The 21,271-nt window shown below is 35.9% G+C and overlaps 2 protein-coding genes across 2 annotated transcripts in view; both read left to right on the top strand.

Moving 5' to 3' along the window:
* Positions 1 to 21,271, top strand: part of LOC132286757 (NAP1-related protein 2) — a 56,845-nt gene that overhangs the window by 23,396 nt on the left and 12,178 nt on the right. The gene's annotated exons all lie outside the window — the stretch shown is intronic.
* LOC132283743 (uncharacterized) lies at positions 13,676 to 19,802 on the top strand. The gene is made up of 3 exons (XM_059785755.1): positions 13,676 to 14,003; positions 18,818 to 18,932; positions 19,539 to 19,802. Exons 1-3 carry the CDS (start codon positions 13,794 to 13,796, stop codon positions 19,610 to 19,612), a joined length of 399 nt encoding a protein of 132 aa, XP_059641738.1. The 5' UTR covers positions 13,676 to 13,793; the 3' UTR covers positions 19,613 to 19,802.

Genomic DNA, 21,271 nt, shown 5'->3' with positions numbered 1-21,271 from the left:
CTTAACTTATTATATGTTTATATTTAGGAGAATTAATTTTCTAAAAATTTGTTTGAAATTTATTAAAAACCTACAAAAAAAATATTTAAACTTTTTCTTATTAAAAACCTACAAAAAATATTTAAAGTTTTTCTTGTTTAAGAGTAATTTAATCTAAAATTAATGCAAGATCATATTAAATTTTCGGTGCAAGGATTAGCCATATGAGTAATCCGAATTAACCCAAAGTTTTTATCCAGAATCTAATTAGCCCGAGTTGCAAGCCCGAATTTAAAAGTAGATGGATAGGTTGGGCTTGGGTTGAGTAGTTAAGGTTGATAATATGATTAGGGTTGGACTTGGGTTTAACATTTCATATGGTGAGTTGGGCTTAAGTTATATCTCAAACTCGTCTAATTCGTCCGAGTTGCAGCCCTAGTTAAAATGTAAAATGATTCTGAGATTCAAAATTGGTATATTTAGACGCCTCTAATAACTGTGCACTGCATGATTTAGTTTGTAAGTCGTATTTCAGATTTGATGTTTCTAGTTTGCTTCTTCTTCTTCTTCTTCTTCTTCATTTATTATTATTATTATTATTATTATTTAATATTATTATTATTATTATTATTATTTTTTTGTGATAACTCTGCTTCGCATGACCTACTGCGTTATTGCATGTTTGATAAGAAATTTTCTAGTGACTTATTCATAATAATTGCATATTTTTTTGTTTCTGGATTTTTCATAAGCTGTCACATTTAAATGGTTAAAACCCGATTTCATACTACGATTACCTGCAAATAGGAATTTAATTCGGTGTACTAGAATTCGGTTAAAATTCTCACAGCGATTGGAACAAACTTAGCGTAGAGAGTCCTCATAATGTGTAAAAAGAGGTTTTAAATAGTATAAGGACATCCATAGGTGTTTTGGTAAAAATAGGAAACTAAAAAGTTACTAAAAGTTGAAATACCGAAAAACAATTTAGAAATCAATTACTTTTGTTTTTTCTGAAGGCTACTTCAATCTAAGAAAGTGCAACCAATTGTATTTTGAAGTGCAACCAATCCTATTTTAACCGAGAGCTACAATTTGACCTGCATGAAGTGCAACCGGTTCTGTTTGAAAGTGCAATCGATTGTACTTTTGCAAAGGGCTAAAAATAGGCCTATTTTGACTCTAAAATTAAGCTCAATGTTCTTACAACCAACTCAAAACATATTTCTGCAATGTGTCCTCACTCATATACATGTTCTAAATGATGTTCTCATAGGATTCAATTGTAAGAAGCACTTGCACTTTAGTTCCGAAATACCAAGACTCAAAATAAACAAAATTACAAATCGATCATCAAGTTTTGACTTGAAATTTGTCAATTATTTTTTAATTATGAAATTAGTCTAATTAGACATATACAAATTATACATTCTATATATATATATACACAAATTTATATCTCACAAGTTGAAGATGCAAAAAATAACTAAGACTTTGAGGGGAGTAGTCACTTTTCTTAAATTGTTATTTGCCCCTATTGGGTTATCTAGCAAAACACTCACAGGATTTAACAAAGTCTGAATTCTTATAGTTAACAATACTGAAAGAATTCCCCAAACACTCTTGAAATTGTTGTAGTTAAGAGTTAACAAATGAGATATGAGAGAAGAATTATATTCGTCAATTAAATCTGAACTTAGCCACCCTATTTATAGAGTACTTAATTGGGATTCAAAATTCAAGAACAATAGGTATGACTCATAATATTATTGTCATCCAAACGAAACCACTAACCACTACTTGGAATAAAGTTTTGATTTTTCAAATGGTATGAATATGTGTGTTTGGCAGATGCGGTACTTCTTCCAGCGATGAGCAGGATGCAATGTTGAGCATCTCCAAGGCTTCCAAAGCCTCAAGGCCCTCAATCTCACGCAACGTCGTGCATCCATGAAAGATCAACTGTCTCAACATTTTAAAGTTTGACAGATTTGGTAATCTTACTATGGATGTGCAATACCTCAAATTCAAATATTCCAATGATACCAATCTATCTAGTCCTTTGATGTTATAGAGATTCTCGCAATCAACAGCTTCAAATCTTTTCAACTTATTTAAGTTGGATCGATTTGATTTATTTTCAAGATGTTTGTACCCACTCATCTCTGAGGAATGTTGGAGCAGATCAAGTTCAGTATTTTTTCTGCACCAAGATATTACAATACTTGCCAGGGATTCCAGATTTCCGAGTCCTTGAACCTCTTTCAGCTCGAGGCAATAATATATGTCCAAACTTGTCAATGATTTTAGTTTTCCAAGATCTTCAATCTCTGTCAGGGTGGAGCACGAATCTATTGTCAAGCTTGTCAATGATTCTAGTTTCCCGAGTCCTTGAATCTCTGTCAGCTCATAGCATTCATGAAGTGTCAATTTCAATAAAAATTTCAAATTTGACAGGTCTGGCAATGTTTCCAATGACGAACATTCGTCAATATATAATTCAACCAGATTGGAGGGTAAACACTATACACGTTGAAGATCATGACATGATTGTATGGTGAGGATTGTGAGCTGAGAAAGGGCATCAATCTCTTTCGGAAGGGTCCTAATGTTGGTATATCCCATCCCCAACCTCCTCAATTTCGATAACTTCTCAATGTCTCTGGGAATCACCACAAGGTTTCTACTGCACCAACAAAGCCGCAGCACCTGCAGATTAACCAGACTTGCGAGATCAGGTGTAACATGCAAGTTTCTGACCTTGTAGGAAGTGACATTCAGAATTTCTAAACTCGAGGGAAGATTTGGCAGTGCTTGGAGATCATCACACTCTCCTAAGTTGAGATTTTGGAGGCAACTGAGCTTGCAAATGCTTGTTGGTAGGCTTCGGATTTTGGTACGATAAAAGCTCAAGTGTCTCAAAGACGATAATCGCTCAATACAGCTTGGAATGTTACCCTCCAATTAGTAACAACGTGAGGCATCTATAACTTCCAACTCCTCTAGCTCCCAGATTTCATTAGGAAACTTCCTTAGATTAGTGCATGAAATGTCGAGCACTATTAACTTATTTGCCATCTGTTTAGAAGATAATATGAAAAAGAAGGATCAATTTCCAACATGCATATCTAATGGGAGACAATAAACGAAATGAAAATAGAGATGTTCAAACAGACCTTAATTTGACTCCAACCCTTCCAGTTTTCTGTGATATAACTATTTGATAGATCAAGTATGACTAGTTTCTTTAATCGAAAATTGGTTGCTTTAAATTGCAGAGGGCAATGAGGCCAAGGAAGCCATCTTAATTTTAACAAGTAATGCTTGAAATCCCCAACAAGTTCTGCTCCATCTAATTGAAGATACCTTAAATGAGACAGTTTCATGAATTTGGAATGCTCAAATATCCTTCCATTGCCGTGGAGACTTAGTACTTCAACCTTGTCAGTTCCCTGTCAATGGAAAAACCATAAAAATAAGTAAACTCTGCATGAAATAATTGAAATATCATGCATAGCATTGTAATCTACAACTTTATTACAAATGTTACAGTACTACACCAATCTAAATGTACGACATGCCTACTTTCGTTTGTGCCGGTGCTCATGATATATTGATGACGTAGTATCACCAGCTAGCAAAATGCTGAGATGTAGTGATATAACCTATTAAATAAATGCACACATGCATCTTTCTTTATTTGACAAGATATAATTGGTTAAAGACATTGATATATCACCGGTGCATAGAAGTCTTTTTCGTACAAGTTGTAGTACTACTACTAGCAACACAGACATGCTTACTTTGGGGTTGGTCAACAAAGTAGCTCCTATTTGGAGCGTTCATGTTGTACTGCAGCAGATCCACTCACCTATTTGAAACCTAAGTGGATGCTACCATGAATATCATTTTGCGTCTCATGCGTGTGCGTGTGTGAATATTATAAGATGACATGATCAAGAGTGAAGAAAAAATTAATCAATTAATGCAATAAATTAAGGGCATAAAATTGAGTGCAGTCAATTTTTACCATTCGTCCCTCCAATACATCCAACGCTTCCTCTTGATGCCACAACCTGCCACGCATTCCTGCATTTTTGTAATCTTCTTGACGGACAATTTCTCTACCAAGATCTCTTAATTGATCATGCATTCCCAGCATATTATCATCTTCAATTTTTACTAAAGACATGAGACAAAGGACATTAATTTCCATCTTGTCAGATAGAAAAGAACCTATAACCTCAAGAGCTAGAGGAAGCCCTGCAGTAATCGATGCAATCTCTCTAGAGATAGTATAATAGTCTATCAGAGGAAACTTTTTCCGCAAAGCATGAACGCTAAAAAGTTGAAGAGATTGCTCAGGGTTTGGTAACCGTTTATATTTCTGATTTATTGGTTAAAAAACATAGATCGGAAGCCTTCAATTTTGTTTATCAATTATCAAAACAATTGAAACAAACATTGTAGCAGAAGCTAGCCTTCGAATTCTAAACACCCAAATAATACTTGAGTTTTTTTGTTTATGCAATCACTGTAGCACTTAACAAAACATTTTTTTCCTTCTTTATTTTAGCCTTCATGCAAGAACAGGCCGGTCTCGCTCACTCACAAAACCCTCTCTCTCCCTTTGGTCTCCTTGTGAGCTAAACCGAAACCCTATAAGCATGTACATTGAACCTTGGGATTGTGGTTAGATTGAAACGAACCGAGTCTTGAATCTTTTATGCATGGCAAGTTCGATAGATCGACTATAAAGTAAAGGCCTAAAGGTTAAAATATTTTCCACTAGTCTAGCCCTTAAACTTCAACATTGTAACATACTAACATATGAGATAGCTTCTAGCTATCGAACTTTAATATGGTAACATGCGAGATATATAGTTTACAGAATTGATCACTCCAAATTCCATTCCATGTAATAGTCTATTAACGTTATGTCTAAGTGCACATGATAGAAGTTTTAACACCCCCAGAAAAAAAGTATGTATATCATGCTTATTAATTGATCATTAGTGTTATATATATATATATATATACACACACACACACACACCCATATTATCAAGGTTATAGTTTCATATTAGCCTATTTGATGAAAGAGTATATTGCATTTTGTTTTTAGGTTATCAAACAAGTTTATACATCTTTTGCTGAATTTTTTTAATTAACAAATAATGTTCTCTGTTTGCTGTTTCTAAAACAAGTCCAGCATTTTTTCGTTATCAAAAAATGATACATTTTATACAAATAATAATAATAATAATAATATAACATAAACACTGATTATATTTAAGCTTAAACAAGAAACAAAACCGTTATCAAATGGGGCCTTAATTATTCTGTTTTTCATATCTTTATGATCGAAGTTTCTTTGCTATAAAACACAAGGGGTTTATTGAAGCTAGGAAAACATTACGTACCCATCTTTCTTCACTTCCCAACCCTTGAGTGCTCCAACTTCTCTCATTGCCTCCTTCCATTCCTTAACAGTAGTTGTTTCATAAAAACAGCTCTCGTGGCCGCGGAAGGCCTCCTCGTAACTCCCAGATTGATGCCGAACCTCGGACGGTTCAACATCATAGAAGATGGGTTGTCCCCTACTTGTCTTGCAGTCCACCATCTGGGCAAGCTCACGGAGGCACCATTTACTGGAAGCATAGTTCTTGGAGAATATTGGGATGGAGATACTGGACTTGGTGATTGCTTTCAGGAGCTCAGGACCAATCTCTTCTCCTTTGCAGAGTTCATTATCATCCCGAAAGGTGCGAACACCTGCATCATTGAGATAGGTGTATAGAAAATCTGTGAAAGTGTAGCGAGTATCTGAGCCTCTGAAACTCAAAAACACTTCGTATTCGCCTCCTGCTGGAAGGGTCGTCGATGAAGAGCCCATTTAAGATACTACAATACAAGCTAGAGGGCGCAGATGAGTTTGTGCTTGGATCTGCTGTGTTTTGCAAAGTTTGAATCTCATTTTCAAATTTCAGGTTTGTTTATTCACAAGTTGCCACGATTCGATTGGGAATGGGAAAGTGATTTCCCGCTTTATCGGGAAGACCATTGACCCAGATCACCATCTGTATTATAATTAAGTCAACGTATCCGACAGCCAAGAATTGCTCTAAACAAATCATAAATAAACATACTTGAGGACCCACAATGATGCATAGAAGAGTACCATGCACATTGTCCAGCTAGCTCGGACCGATCTCTTCCTCCAGTGGAGTAAATGAATACTAAAAATTATAAAAGGTTAAAATTATGTATTTTATTTATATACAGAAACGGTATATATACATGTTTCCTCGTCCCTAAAATGATACTGATTTGAAAAGGAAAAAAAAAAAAAAAACGACATGATCTCTGTTAAAAAAGGTCCTAAGACAACCTACTTAAATGTATAAAAATGCAATGGCTTCTCTTGAACCTTCAAAATTTACCTAACTTGTCCCAATATAATGCAAATAATACATTTCAACAATTCTTTCATCCATTCATTATATCTCAACATTGTTCATTTTATGGTGCAACAATTACATCTCATTTAATCCAAATATCATCATTATAGTCCCAAAAAAATATGGCTAAAATCAAAAGTCCATGTCTTGCAACGTTTAAACAACTTATATTAAAATTATAGCCCGTGAATATAACTACAATAATAAGAGTCCATAAGTTTCAGTACAGAATACAATACGCTAGCTAGGTTTTACAAAAAATAGTGAGACTTAGATACAAAAATAACAAAATGATCATCTAATCCATACTAGGCCTGTGGTGGAAGGTCATCCGCCACTTCATTCCCATTTCCTGAAAAATATTAAAATGAAGGGATGAGCATAAGCTCAGTAGAAAGTGTCTAAGGCACATCTCTTGAAACCACGTGAATCTACACAATGAATAGAAATAAGAAAATTGGGATCATACCATGCCGGGAAAACAAAAATATAACCACAATACCACATCATTAATCCGATACCACAAATGAATATGCCATACAATGATATGCTATGCCCTGCAATGTCACTCCTCATTTTCCAAAACCATTTCCATAATCATTTTTAAACCGTTAGTGAACCCGTCCCATGACAACTCCATAGCGGCACGAAAGGAGGATTGGCCACTGTCTCTGACCCATGGCAACTCCATGGCGTCATTTGGGACCAAGGTAACTCAACCACATTAAGGCGATCTCCCTAGTCCCCTCCAGGCCTTACTAACGCCGCGGTCCCTAGGCGGCCGGGTTTTTCACAAAATCCTTTTCAAAATTCTTTCCCATATATATATATATATATATATATATATTCAAATTCATGTTCCCATCTCTTTCCCAATGATGTGCATGGATGCTTATTATTTCACAATGTTATGACAATAAAGAATTTCATTTTTTGCAAATCAACATTCACAATATCCATGCTCAATAAAAATCTCTAAAATTTAACATCATGCTTCTAAGTTACAAATTTCAGCACATATATTACAATAGGCATGAAATAAAGTCATTTAAGCATACTTTCTCATACCACATAAACACATACACATAATCATATACTTCATGATACAACAACTAAGTCATTTTGAATGAATCAACACAAGTATAGCATGCTAGACATCAAACAAGAAGAATAATTCATAAAGGTGCAAAAATGTATGAATTAGGAACTCCTACCTTCAAAATTATGAAAACTCCCAAATTTTGTGCCATGATTTCGAAATCCCTAGAATTGGCCAAACAAGGAATTGTTTACACCCACGCGTAGATCTCGCCGTGCTCTCCTATTTGCCGCAAACGACACCCAAAAATACCACTTGGTGAGGGAGAAATCAAGGAGTGAAGTTAGTGAGAAAAAGAAAAGATAAAGGAAAACAGAGAAAGAGAGAGAAGCAGCGTGAGAGATGAGAGAAATGGGTATGTAATGACCCTTGTGTCATTAAAATGCTTATGTCATTACACTCTCTTTTGAATTTATCGGCAACCTCCTCTCCCTCTTTTGAATTTGTCGGCAACCCATCTGACATTGCCTTCCGCCACTATCATACCAATGTCTGTTATTTCCTGGGTTAGTTAACTCTAAGCTATCGTGGAAGCCACTGCACACCCAGAAAATAAACATATTTTGATTTGTTTCCAAAATGAATCATAGATCTATTTTTCCATTCTTTTATTTTTATAAATTTTTCCTTCCCTTTCTTCGTATACTAGGTCATTTTATAGAGCAATATCGGCCAGGAAATAAACTTATTTTTTATTTGTTTCCAACAATTCTTAGAAATTTCATCTCTTCAAAACTGAAGTGGTATTAGATTTTTCGCATTCATATATCCAACTTTGGTCACCTCGATTGTGTTTGATTGTGCAGACCAAACAGTAATATTAAATTACAATTCTACAAAACTGAAATTTATCAGGAATTTCAGTTTTGTAGAATTGTAATTTAATATTACTGTTTGGTGGTAGTTTTTTTAACTCATTTGAAATTGTTTTAGAATTCCAAATCTACAAGTCTGACAGATGATTGTTAAAATCCACACGTTACTTAAAATACTCAGTAGGAGATATAATAGTGCAGACAATGCCTCAAGAAAAATTATTTTGGAGTAAAAGGAGTTATCTTCAAACTTGAGTTAAATACCAGACAGGAAAAACCAAAACAAATAAGGTGCCCAAACTTTCATTTTGTACTCAACTATACACACACACACACACACAAAATCATTCTCAAAAAGTAACAAAAATAATTATTCCTTTAGAATATCATTTATCTTGTAGGACTTGCATGAAAATTTTACATCATATTTGACTTTGTTCAACGATTTATGTTCATTCTAGTCAAATTTATATCAATGGTTTATACATCAAAATTTCATTTCTTCAAGATGAATCAAAACCTCATGAAACCAAATCAGTCGGTCAAATATGAAACTGAGCTTCTTCCTGCTGCTTTTGAAACTCTCTTAGCCACCATTAAACTTCGTCGATGTAAAACATCATCCCACCTTCCTGCTTCGGCAAAAATGTTACAGGAAATGATGTGATCTTCAGGACCATGCAACGTCTGTAGTTCTATGAGCCCACTCACCAACCTTAACCCCATGTCGAAACTGCCATGGACCTTACAGGCATGAATTAACATCCTCCAAACAACTGCATTTGGCTGAACGGGCATCTTTTTAACAAATTCATAGGCCTCTTCTATCATTCCAGCTCGTGCATGCATATCGACCATGCATCCACAGTGCTCAATTTTGGGCCCAATACGATACACCTTGTGCATGATATCATACAAGTTCCGGCCATCATCGACCAAGCCACAATGGTCACATGCTGACAGAACCCCAATGAAAGTAACCGAGTTTGGCTCAATTTTCTCAGCACACATTTGACGAAAAGCAACAAGAGCTTCCTCTCCTTCACCATTGATGGCACTGCCCACAATGATTGATGTCCATGAGATAACATCCCTTCTGGTCATCTTACCGAACAAAGCTCTAGCTTTGGTCATACTCCCACATTTCGCATACATGTCTATAAGAGCATTGCACAAGACGATACTCCCATTAAGATGATCACCGCTCTCTATATAAGAATGAATGTTAATGCCATGATACAGATCGCCAGAGTCCCGACAAGCTGAGATCAATCCCAGCATGGTTACTTCATCTGCTTTTAGGTTTCTAGACTCGATCTCGTTAAAGAGCCTTAAGGCATCATTATTAGCCCCACATCCAACATACCCGTGTATCATGGAGTTCCAAGATGCAATATTTCCCTCCTGTAGTCTTTCAAATACTTTCCGAGCAAACTCTAGCGATCCACATTTAGAATACATGTTGATCAATGCAGTTTGAACAGAGACATCAGTCTCCGTCCCACTTCTTTTTATGTAACCATGAACCACCTTCCCCATATCAAGATCTCTACCACTAGTCGCCGCCAAAATCAAGCTAATGAGGGACACCCTATCAAAACCTATATTTCTCATTCTCATCTCTCTAAACAAGGCAAATGCTTTCCTACTATCATTATTCCTAGCACACCCCACCATCATCGTATTCCACGAAACCAAATCTCTCTCGGGTGCTTCATTAAAAACTCTTTCTGCATCACCCAGATATCCAAATTTTGTATACATATCAATAAGCGCATTATAAATCTCATTTCTTGAATCCAATCCCACCTTGCAACAATATGAATGAAGCAAATGTCCAAGACTAATGAATCCACAAAGTTCAGCACAACCAGATATCAATACCATCAAAGTAACATAATTTGGCTTCACAGTCAAACCAAAATCACCCGCCAAAACTCGAATAAACAAACTCAAACCCGTATCGAAAAGCCCATTTTTCACATACACAGAAATCATACAGTTAATGGTAACAATTGTTCTATCAGGAATTTTATCAAACAGTGTACATGCATGCCCGACCAAATTCGCCGAATTCTAATAGAAATGAACAAGACTGTTCAATATATGTACATTATAATCCAAACCAAGCCTAAGAACATGGCAATGTATAGATTTACCTTCACGAATGGCCTGCATTTTGCTACAAGATTTGATCAGTGAAGCATATATGAAAGGGTCAGGTGAGATAAAGGGTGTTGATACACACGACATTTCTCTGAACAAATTGATTGCTTGTGAAGGTTCTGAGTCTGATGCGTATCTGCGGATCATCAAACGCCATTTGGGACTATTGGGTTCTTGGATGAGGTCGAAAACGGCGGTGGCGTGGGGCAGAGTTGAAGGGTTTGATAGGTAAAGCTGGAGGAGTGAGAGAAGAGAGAAGGGGTGAGAATGGAGGCCAGTGGTGATGAGTTGGGCGTGGATCTGAAGAAGGTTTTGAGCAGAGAAGAGTTGTGTTCTTTGGTGGAGTTGTGCTAATCTCTGAATTTGAACAGAGTGACTCGTGAAAATGCACACTGGTTGATTGTCTTGGGCTTACGACATGGTGAAAAATGATTAATTCAAATCCATTCCAAGTACAGGGGGAGTGAGTCCAAGCTGAAAGACGCTGAAACTGAATTAAAAGATGATCTTAAATTCTTAATTCAGAATTTATTTATTTATTTATTATATATATTTAACTTCATCAGTTTTGAGACGTGCCTTTTGTTTTCACATGGCTGAAAATAAAAATAAAAACAAAAAGTTTATATAAAAAGAAATTAAAAAATAAATTGTTCGACTGTCAGTTTATATATTTTCTAACTTCTATTTTCAGAAAATCAAACTAAATCCACCTCAATTAAGACTATATCCGGTTACAATCAAGTAGATTAAAATATTCAGATATGGAAGGGGTTAGGGGTGGCAATTTCTTTGGATCCGGTGCGTTTCCGCCCCGCCCTTGCCCTAAGGTGGATTTAGTGGCCCCTAAACCAAAGCGGGTTTGGGGCGAGGACGAATTTAGTGATAACCTCTCTCCGACCTAACCCTGAGACTATATATTCTTTTTATTTTATTTTATTTATCTAAAATATATATTTTATATTTTTAAGAATCTTGTTACTCTATTAGAAGTGTCTATTAATATATTAATATTTATTACTTAGTAATTTAAATGTTGGGTCAACTTTTTTATCAGCCTAATTTGAGCACAATGGACTAGTTTTTTTTTTTTTAATTGCATAATAAAAGTGGCCTTACCCGGCTCACCCGCCGCACCTAGCAATTAAATGGAGTACATGGGGCAGAGTCGGTATTTTATTTACCGAAGTAGGGGCGAAAATGGTATAACAATTACGGGTCCGTTCCGGAATAGGTGTGGAGTTGGTATGATAAATTTTTTAACGGGCGGGGTAGGATTTAGCCAAACCCGCCCCAATTTCGCCCCATTGCCATCCCTGGAGGGGATATATGACCTTAAAGGGGTGAATAAGTCAGATCTCAAATTTTGACTTATTCTGTTTTTAACGATTATGGTTAATAGAAAACGGTAAAAGTGTGATTGAGCAAAAGTGCCAAATTTTAGGGGAGGTGAAAATAATAAACCACCATCACTCTATCTGTGTGAGATTTGTTCAACCCTAAGAGAGATCAGTGTAATTAATCCTATTTTTTTAATTAAATTATTATTAAATTAGAAAAAGGTAAATTTTAGAAAAAGCTAATATAATTTACCCAAAAAAACACATAAAAAGGACCGGGTAAGAAAATAAAAAAATAAAATAAAATTTGAGACACAAAGTTGGGATTATATTACTATAGGGGTAAGTGCAGAAAACACCTCTCAAGTATACTTTGTGAAGCAAATTTACCCTCTATTTGAAAAAGTGTGCAATAAACATCCCTAATCTTTTAAAATTGTACAAAATTACCCCTATGTCAAAAATCTAATATAAATTATTGTTATAATACCCATTTTGCCCTTTTAATCTTCCAAAAATACCCATTAAGCTGTGTCATTTTACAATTTAGCCTTTAATTATATATTAATGTTTATAAACAAATTGTATGCTAAGGGGAAGGCGTTGTTTCCGGTGGTTGTTGGCGACGATGATAACGAAGGTGTAGTAGGTGTCGGAATGTGCAGAGATCGGTGACCAGTTATGCGGCCACGGCTCTCTCATCTCAAGTCGCCACTTTGCATTCGCTTCATCCCGAGTTCAACTCGAACGAGTCAGCCATCTTCAAATCGACCGATCTCTTCATCAACGGCGGATAAAACAAAGGCTACCCCTGTTAACGAGCCAAAGAAGAAGGCCGGAGGGGCGAGGTTGTGGATGCGGTTCGACCGATTCTCTCTAAGTTGTCGACTGATCTCCTCCATGGTGGCGGCAGGAGGGTCGACCAAGCCGAAGAAGAAGGCCAAACGTAAAACGCAACAACCTCAATTTCGACAACGAAGTAGCAAACTCCGATGAACTGAACTCTGTAATTTTCAGCCAACAACAAATAGCAATGAAATTTCACCTCTGCAACTTCCGGCGAACAAAACCATAGCAAACCAAACCCAAAGGGCGATTTATTAAGGTGAGAGGGGAGACGGAGAGGGGGTTGCCGGCCCAACACACAATTCTGTGGAATGGTGTGGGTGGTGGCGGTAAGGAAGAAAAGAAGTAAGGGCCACTAGCAGGCTTCACCTTCGGATACCCCCACGAAGCGGCGCCACCGCCCTCTGCTTACCACCACCAATTTCATACCCATGGTCGCCACTCTTTCCTTTACCATCTCATCGTCGCCGTCCTCATAATTGGAGTCATCTTCTTCATCATCTAGTTCGTCCTCCGCCCCCGCCTCCCTGAGTTCACAGTCCTCCGCCACTGTCTCCCCCATCAACGCCACAGCAGGTCACCGCCACCTAGGACATCTCTATTCTGATTAAAAAAAACCCTAACACAGAATTGCATAATGGGTGTGCAAGACGTGCACTATTTAGGGTCCTTTTGGTATTTTTACAAAATTTTGTATTTTTATATATTTTATAAAATTGTTAACTAAGGGTATTTTAGTTAAGTTTGGTTTTAAATGTGACAGAGGGACTTGATTGCACCAAATTGAAACTTGAGGGGTTTTTTTTGCACAAGAAGGGTGTAATATGCACTACATACATATTTAAGGAGTGTTTTCTGCACTTGACCCTGTATAGGAGTAATACTTACATTTTAAATGCAATCCATCTTTTATTTATTATTATTTTTAAATAAACCCTAATAAAAAAACTCAAGAACTCCTGTAGCCAAACACTCAAGGGGCCTGTAGACTGTTATCCCTGGGCAAGTTTATCTAATATCTTCGTTTTTTCCATCATCTTCGTCATCTGTTTTGGTGTGTGTGTGAGAGAGAGAGAGAGAGTTGAGGATGAAGAAAGAATTGCTATCTTCGGCACCATGGAGGGGCGAAGAGAATGATTTCGAAGGTGCGAAGCTGAGAGTGAAGAGCGAGCCCGGGACTACACCTACCATGTATGTCCCTGGCAAGAAGAAGACTTCTTCCAGTAAGGACGACGACAAGGATTCCCTTGCTGAGATAGACCCTGAGCTCCGCTACAGTTTCCAACGCAATTTCCAGGTTCCAATTCCTTTTCCCATCTTTATTTTCGACCTTTTAGGCTTTTATGCATCTTCATTTTATTATAATTAGAATTTCAAGCTACAATTAACCATTGATGCAACAAATTTTCAAATTTGTACCATCTTTTTTTATTTATTTTTTATTTTAATGGTGCTTGAAAATCCATGTTATCTTCAGTAATGTCATTTTCTATGATTTAGGGTTCTTATCTGTATATATATATATATTTCTGTGTAATGTGGAAAATTTTATAGATGTAAATAATAGTGTACATATAACATATTAAAGGCATACCCTCCAATCGAGAAGAGAAGATATTTGGTGAGCCAGGCATGCCACATCATTAGTATGCCTGGCCAATGGGAATACATCATTCTATGAATGTGGTCCCACTTACTTTTGAAAACTGCTCTTAACTAACGAGGAGTTACTGCAACGTCCCGGGACCGTTAGTCCCAGGCCAATCACCATTCTACATGTAAGTGATTGTGTCGAAAATGTGTAAGCTTTATTTAACTTTTCGGTTACGTGTTCAATGGTGATTGGTCTGGACCATCTAAAAAATTCTCCTCAACTAACTGCTGTATTGATTTTCATTGGCCGGGCATACCAATGACGTGGCAAAATACGAAGTCCAATACAAGTCACGTGACCTCAACTACTAGCAGCAGCAAATATAGAATTCAAGTGTATCATGAATAGACATGCTAGCTAACTTTAAAACTTTCCTACTAAACAAATTTAGCAACACCCACAGGAGATCTGGACTATTTTGGTGAAGTCGTATTCCTTCCTCTATGAGGTATGGCTTCATAAAGAGAGCATTTTGAAGTGGTGACCTCATTGGTGGAAAATTCCCAGTGGGTTACTGCTCTGAGGGAGATTGGGTCTATCAAGAGATGATCTCATTAGTGGAAAAGTTTTGGGATAGAGCCCCCTTTGTGATGTTGACCTTTTTGGTTTGAGCTATTAGGTTGACTGTTTGAGAGAGATTTGGGCGTAACAGGTCACTTAAAAAGTCCTTTTTAATTTTGAGTGCTGAAATTTGGAACGAAAAATAAAGTTTAATTGGTGAATGCTTAAATGACTTGACTATTCTCGAGGAAGATGGCACTTGTTGACAAATTGTTGTTCTTCTTGCAATGGTTCATAGGTAGACATGCTTTCAGTGTTTTTATTATTATTTCTTTCCATTTGCAGGTTCTTTCTTATTATCTGGTTTGATCGTCCCTAATCTATTTTTTTACTTGATTATGTTAAACCAGCATCTCCCAATCATTTCATAATTTCCATTTAGAGGTTGAGGAATGTAAGTTGTTGAATATTTGATAATGCTTGATTATAGGGATGCACGCATGCATGCACACACACGCATACAATTAAAGACGCAGGAAACATTTTGTCTTGGCATAATGAATTGCGTCTGGTGTTTATTCTTTTGGTATTGATGAGCTCTTTCTTAAATCACTGTCAATGATTATTCTGCAAGTTTTTTCATTATTCAGTTTTGTCTCCTCGGTTTTTATCGTAGTTGTCAAGAAACTTATTTTGACGGTGGAAATACATTTGCCCTTGGTATTCATTTTAGAAGTTAGGACGAAGCTTCCATGAACTCTGAAATATTTCAGAAAATGTAACAAGAAATGCACTTCTCATAGTTTTCCATTTTTCTATGCTCTTGGAGCATTTTTTAAGGTCAATGATAATGCATAACTTTTCATAGTCCCGCTTAAGCATTCTTAATCTTATTATAGTAGGCTTTACAAGTTTTCTTATATTTCAAATTCTTGCATTGAAATTTCTCAAGAAGTTCCATAATGAGCTTCATATTCAATTCCATATCACTTCTCATTTCCTATTTCCCATTTCCAGTGGTATTTCCCACACCATGTGTTTCCTTCGCCATTCCCATCTCCGCTTCTCATGTTGTCCCCTATGATTTATCATGTGATTTGCATTTGAAAGATGTATATTTTGCATCCTTTATTGTTTTTCATACTTTGAGAATATGATATAGATTTGTTAGTCTTCTCTATTTGGGGGAAGCTAGGAAATGATTCTTCATCATTATCATCGTCCTAGTCAAAATTTGATTCGAATGGGGTTAGCCACATGAATTTTCTTCTTCAACTCTTTTTTGTTACTGTCTCATACTATATGTAATTTCTTTAGGCATTTTCTTCTTAATTTATCCCATGTTAGTTTTGATATGTCTCTTGTCTCTTACCGTATATCTTTTAACTATTATTGATTTTCCTTTTGGTGAATCTGTTGGTCTATGTTGTACCATCTAATCCAGCTTTTCTGATTTTATTGCAGAGACTCCTAATTACTCTAACGTGTTGATTATTAGTCATGTCTCTTTTAGTTAATCCTATTACCCATCACAGCATTCTCATTTCAGAAACATGGATGGGGTTGGTTTTGTTTCTTTTTTAATACCTAGCATTTTACCAAGCCATGAAAATGTTAAATCTTGTAGCTAATGAAGATAAGGTTGGTTTTGTGTCAAGACCATGTTGATACCAATGTGGCCTAGTGGAAGAGCAAGAGTTATCTTGAAAAGTGTTTTGGAGTAAAAGACTTTTGTATAAAGTACTTGTAATATTCTCGAACACTTGTAAATAACAAAGAGGCATTTACAACTTTAACCCTGTCATATGATCAGTGCTCTAAGAATCGATAAGCCATGTATCGAAAGGTGGAAACTGTTGTTAGGGGCTTATTTGTTATTACTTATATAATGTTGGGGCTTATGTGTAATTTCTGAAACTTATTATTATAAATATAATGTGGTGGAAGGATGAAAGTATTCTTTCTCTCTCTCTTTCCCCATCTCTCTCTCTTTTTCTCTCATCCTCTTTCTTCTCTTTTTCTTCTTCTTATACTTTACTTTTTCATTTGATTATCTCTTAAAGTCAACAGAAACACATTATAAGCACTTACAAAATTACTTCACGTGTCTGCTGCTCATTTGCCGTAAGAGTGGTTGTATTCCCACTGGCAGGCCAAGATATAGCCTCTGTGACCTTCAACATATGAGCATGTGACCTTGTTGTGCCAGATTGACCACCATCTTGTCCTCTAGTGGGACGTCTATGGAGTTTCCAACAATGATCCCTAGTGTGCCTTGTCTTCTCATAGAAATCAGACTTCAATTGGTCCTTTAGAGTGCCCATTCTTACCATCAACACGAGGTTGTCCTTATTGCTGAACTCTCTGTGGAATAGAAGCTAAGGCAGCTGAGTCATAGTATGAATCACAACACTCCAACAATTTCCTTGTACCGGCCTAATGCATAAGCCTGCCTCAAAGATGGGAAGGGATCCCTACCAAGCACTTGAACACGAATCTGGTCATACTTCATGTCATACCCAACTAAGAAATCATACACATTCATTGTCTGGTAATTTTTAAAATTTGGCACAATCTGCCTGCAAAACCTGATTATAGTTCAACTCTTACCTTAGTCTGCTGATCTCTGTGTAATACTATGCAATAGACGTATCTCCTTGGTTGGTCTTATGAACCTTCTTCTTTAATTTATAGACCTGTACATCATTCCCTATTTGAGAATAGGTCTGTGCCACAACAATCCGAATAGCGTGGGTGGAATCAAGAAGAAGATAGTCACGATTCAAGATTGATATGCTGTTGCATGGAGTGAAGTAGCCAAGACATGACCAAAGAATTTTCAGACATGCATTGATCATAAAAGAGGTTTGATGGTTGCAAGCAACGAGCCTTGACTAATAGCAAACAAAACCTACACCAAGCTAATTAATTGGTTCCATCAAATTTCACGGGGTTAATTTGAAGGGAGTGGTTATCTCCAAGAGTCCCTAAAGGACTAAATCCACCTCCACAACTATTGGTAGAAAGTGCACTATCTCCAACATGTCTACACAGTAAGACAATTCATACCCAAAAGTGAAAAGCTGATACCAAGTTGGTATACAATAATTAATCACGTTTTAAGTTTTGGATGATTGGAGCTTGAAGAAAGAATGAGAGAGAAAAAGATGGAAAGAAGGGTTGTAGAGTAAATCTGACATCTCTTTATTAATTTTTTCGTGTATATATCTATGTTCTTTTAGAGATGCAGAGAATAAGATAATAGGGAAATTCTTTCAGTCTTTTCGAGGTAGAAAGTAAAAATTTGAATTCATTTCATTTCATGAAGGGACATTTGTGTCATAAAAGAATGGCACTCTTTGTAATATCATTGCATTTTAAGGCTATTAACATCTTTGACGGATCCAATGGTAAGTTGACGGGAGGAGAGTCGTCGAGCACACGTGCCAAATCTCAGGTGAGTACGGTGTAATAAACACCAAACTTGGTTAGTGTGTGTAATTAGGCCAACCTCAGGGGAGGTTATTGTATTTTATCCTAACATCTTTTGTGGTTTGTGCTTTGTACTTTGTGAATGAATTTATATGCTCACCTTCTCTTTTAAATTTGTTTAGTGCCTCGTGAATTATTCATACAATGTTAAAATATTCGGTTTGGTGATGAAAAAGAAGTTTGAATGCAAGTTTGAACTATATTTTTAGGTTCATTGTGATATTTGTGAGTATAAGGATTTTGTTCCTCTATAGAAATGTGTCAATGCTCTTTTTCCCATTCAGTCAATACTTTTCAATTTCATTCTGCTTGAAATTATGCGGCAATCTCTACTTGGCTGTTGGTTCTCTGACTGTATGTCTTTTAATTTGTTTTAATCTGGTTTTGCATGTAAGGTGTGTTCTTAGTTTGATTAAAAGATGAAATTATGTCATTTAAGCATGTAATTCTGTCATTCACTGCAGTTTCTTCAACGAGTGTTCAGCATTGACACAATTGTGAAACCTCTTCCTCCTGCTATGGCATATAACGCCTCCCGCAACTTGAATTTCTTCACCCGTATCTTCACACAGTTCTTCGGTAAGTTTTTTTTACTAGGCTTATGTTGTGATGCCACTAGTAAGGAGTATAGAAATGGCAATATGGCCTCAAAGTTTCTTTCTTTTTTTCCTTTTCTTTTTTGGGTAAATATTCCTTTCTTTTTTCTTTTTTCGGTCTGTTTTTGTGCAATTTAATGCTTTTGCCATGGATTCAATTTTTGCTCTTAATTTCTGTCTGTTATTCTCAGTCTTTATCCAATAGTTTTTCTTTAATTTCAACATTCTCCAGGAAAAGCTGATGATGATTGGGTTTATGGGGCATTAGAGGGATGAGTTGTGTAGTTCTACCATCCCCCGCTCCCAAATTCCTCCACTTGAAAAAATAATAAATAAAATAAAGAACATTTTACTTTTCTGTTGGTGGGGGGAAGTAAACCTAAAGAATTCAGAAGAGAGGGAAGGGAGATGGTTTTGAACGTTATAACATTGAATGGAGATGTGCTTGATAATGCATAGTAGTATTACAGCTGACCACATTAAAACTTCATCTTTACTTGGTGTCGTACTGCTTGTTTGCATCACGAATTTGGTTGCATTTTCTCCTCTTTGTTGTCTCATTTCGGCTTACTGTGCTCTTTTGGGGCAGATCCTGATGGTATCTCAAATGCACAAAAATCTCTTGGATTGGGACAAGAAGAGAAAGTTCGTCGTGTACGCTGAACAACTATGATTTTACATGTCAAACGTTTCTTTTATTTGTATTTAAATTTAGTAGCGTGTTTCGAAACTTGAGCAGTAATTGCTATACAATTGTCCGATTTGCTAAGAAATTTGTAGATTCCCATATTTATGGTGTCCGGTTTCCGCTACATTTGCTATGAATGTCCTCATTTCGTTTGTCTTTGATGAACCATGTTCTCTCGTTCAGGAGTTCCTTCAAAGGTACTCACTCAAGTAACTGTTAGTTTCAATGTCTTGGTATTCCTTCCTATAGTCTATTATGATATGTGCCTGTCATGTATTTGTTGATCCTGTGCAGTTCTAATCAATGATGTAATATAGTACATCTTAGATGCAACACCAATAAAAATATTCATGTAACACATTTATTTCGATGATGCAATACCCGTGTTAAATATTACATTGAGACGTAACATTGCTATACCACTAAATCGAGGATGTAACACTGCAACACCTTAATGTCTTCGTTGCATCCTTGATTGAGTGTTGTATCCTGATTTAATGTTGTTAGATATGTGTTCCATTTTCGATAACTAATGATAGATGTTAAATTACTCGACCTTATTTATACACATCTTATTTTCTCTGAACTGATGCCCACTTGGGTGTTTTCATTAACAAAACTTTCAATCAGAAAGACTAGAGAAAAAGTATGGGGCACTATTACCCATTCCTCAGCGGCCTATTTGGTAAGGTGTTTAGCTTTCGAATGGGTGTGTTCTTAGTTGGCAGTGTTCAACTCCCCAAATAGGCGTGTTCGTGTTCGAGTCCCTCCTTTTTTAGTTTGTCGGAATGGATTTGGTTAACTTTAATGTTTGTTGAAGGTGATTTATAACTTTCAAGATTAGTGCTATTTCAGGTGGAATGTCATTTCATCAAATTTTCACTTTGCTAGATTACAGGATTTGGGAAGTGGAATGACATTTTGATTATAAATAACACAAACATGTTATCCCATTCTTGGCATGAGCTACATTTATGAGTTCCAACTTGTAAGTTCAGTAAAATGGAAATGCGTTGAAAACAACAATCTGGTACAAAATAATGGTATTTACACCAGCGTTTCGAGTAGCTAAGAGCATTCTTATGGTGTTTATATTGGATATCGATACTCGTGTCCAATATTCTTTATTTATAATTTTAAAATATATTTTAATTTCTAACATTTATATGATACTTCTCAGATACTTTGACTACCATTTGATACTTTGCTTCTCAGATTCGCAGTATTTCGAATCATGAATGTGACATTTCTCTGATACTTTAAAATAGGTTTTAAACAAGTTTTGAAACTTAAAATGTATCTTTTCTTACAATAATATAATAGTATAATTGTTGAGAAAAATTCAAAATATATTAAGTGATTACTGAGATGCTTATTTTATTTTATGTTTTGTGAGACGAACTTCAGTATTATATTAAAGAAAAATTAATTATATATATATATAGGTATAATTTATTTTAATTATATATATATAGGTATAATTTATTTATTTTATTGATATCCCACCTGCACCTGTATCTTATTTTTTTAAGATTTGCCATCCAAACAAATAAATGAAAAAGAAACTTCCAAGAAAGGTCTTATATTCATACCACGAAAAAGAAAAATTCCAGTTTTGCAATTTCAGAACCTTT

Source organism: Cornus florida, unplaced genomic scaffold (genome assembly GCF_030987335.1).
Source record: "Cornus florida cultivar Cherokee Brave unplaced genomic scaffold, ASM3098733v1 CherokeeBrave_3.0.0_Hap2_Chr11, whole genome shotgun sequence".
NCBI lineage: Eukaryota > Viridiplantae > Streptophyta > Magnoliopsida > Cornales > Cornaceae > Cornus > Cornus florida.
This window is presented reverse-complemented; position numbering and strand designations above follow the sequence as displayed.

Coding starts and splice junctions, on each gene's coding strand:
- LOC132283743 (XM_059785755.1), top strand. CDS start 13,794: ATGAAGAAAGAATTGCTATCTTCGGCACCATGGAGGGGCGAAGAGAAT. Junction 14,004..18,817: donor GTTTCCAACGCAATTTCCAG/GTTCCAATTCCT, acceptor CATTCACTGCAG/TTTCTTCAACGAGTGTTCAG. Junction 18,933..19,538: donor TATCTTCACACAGTTCTTCG/GTAAGTTTTTTT, acceptor CTTTTGGGGCAG/ATCCTGATGGTATCTCAAAT.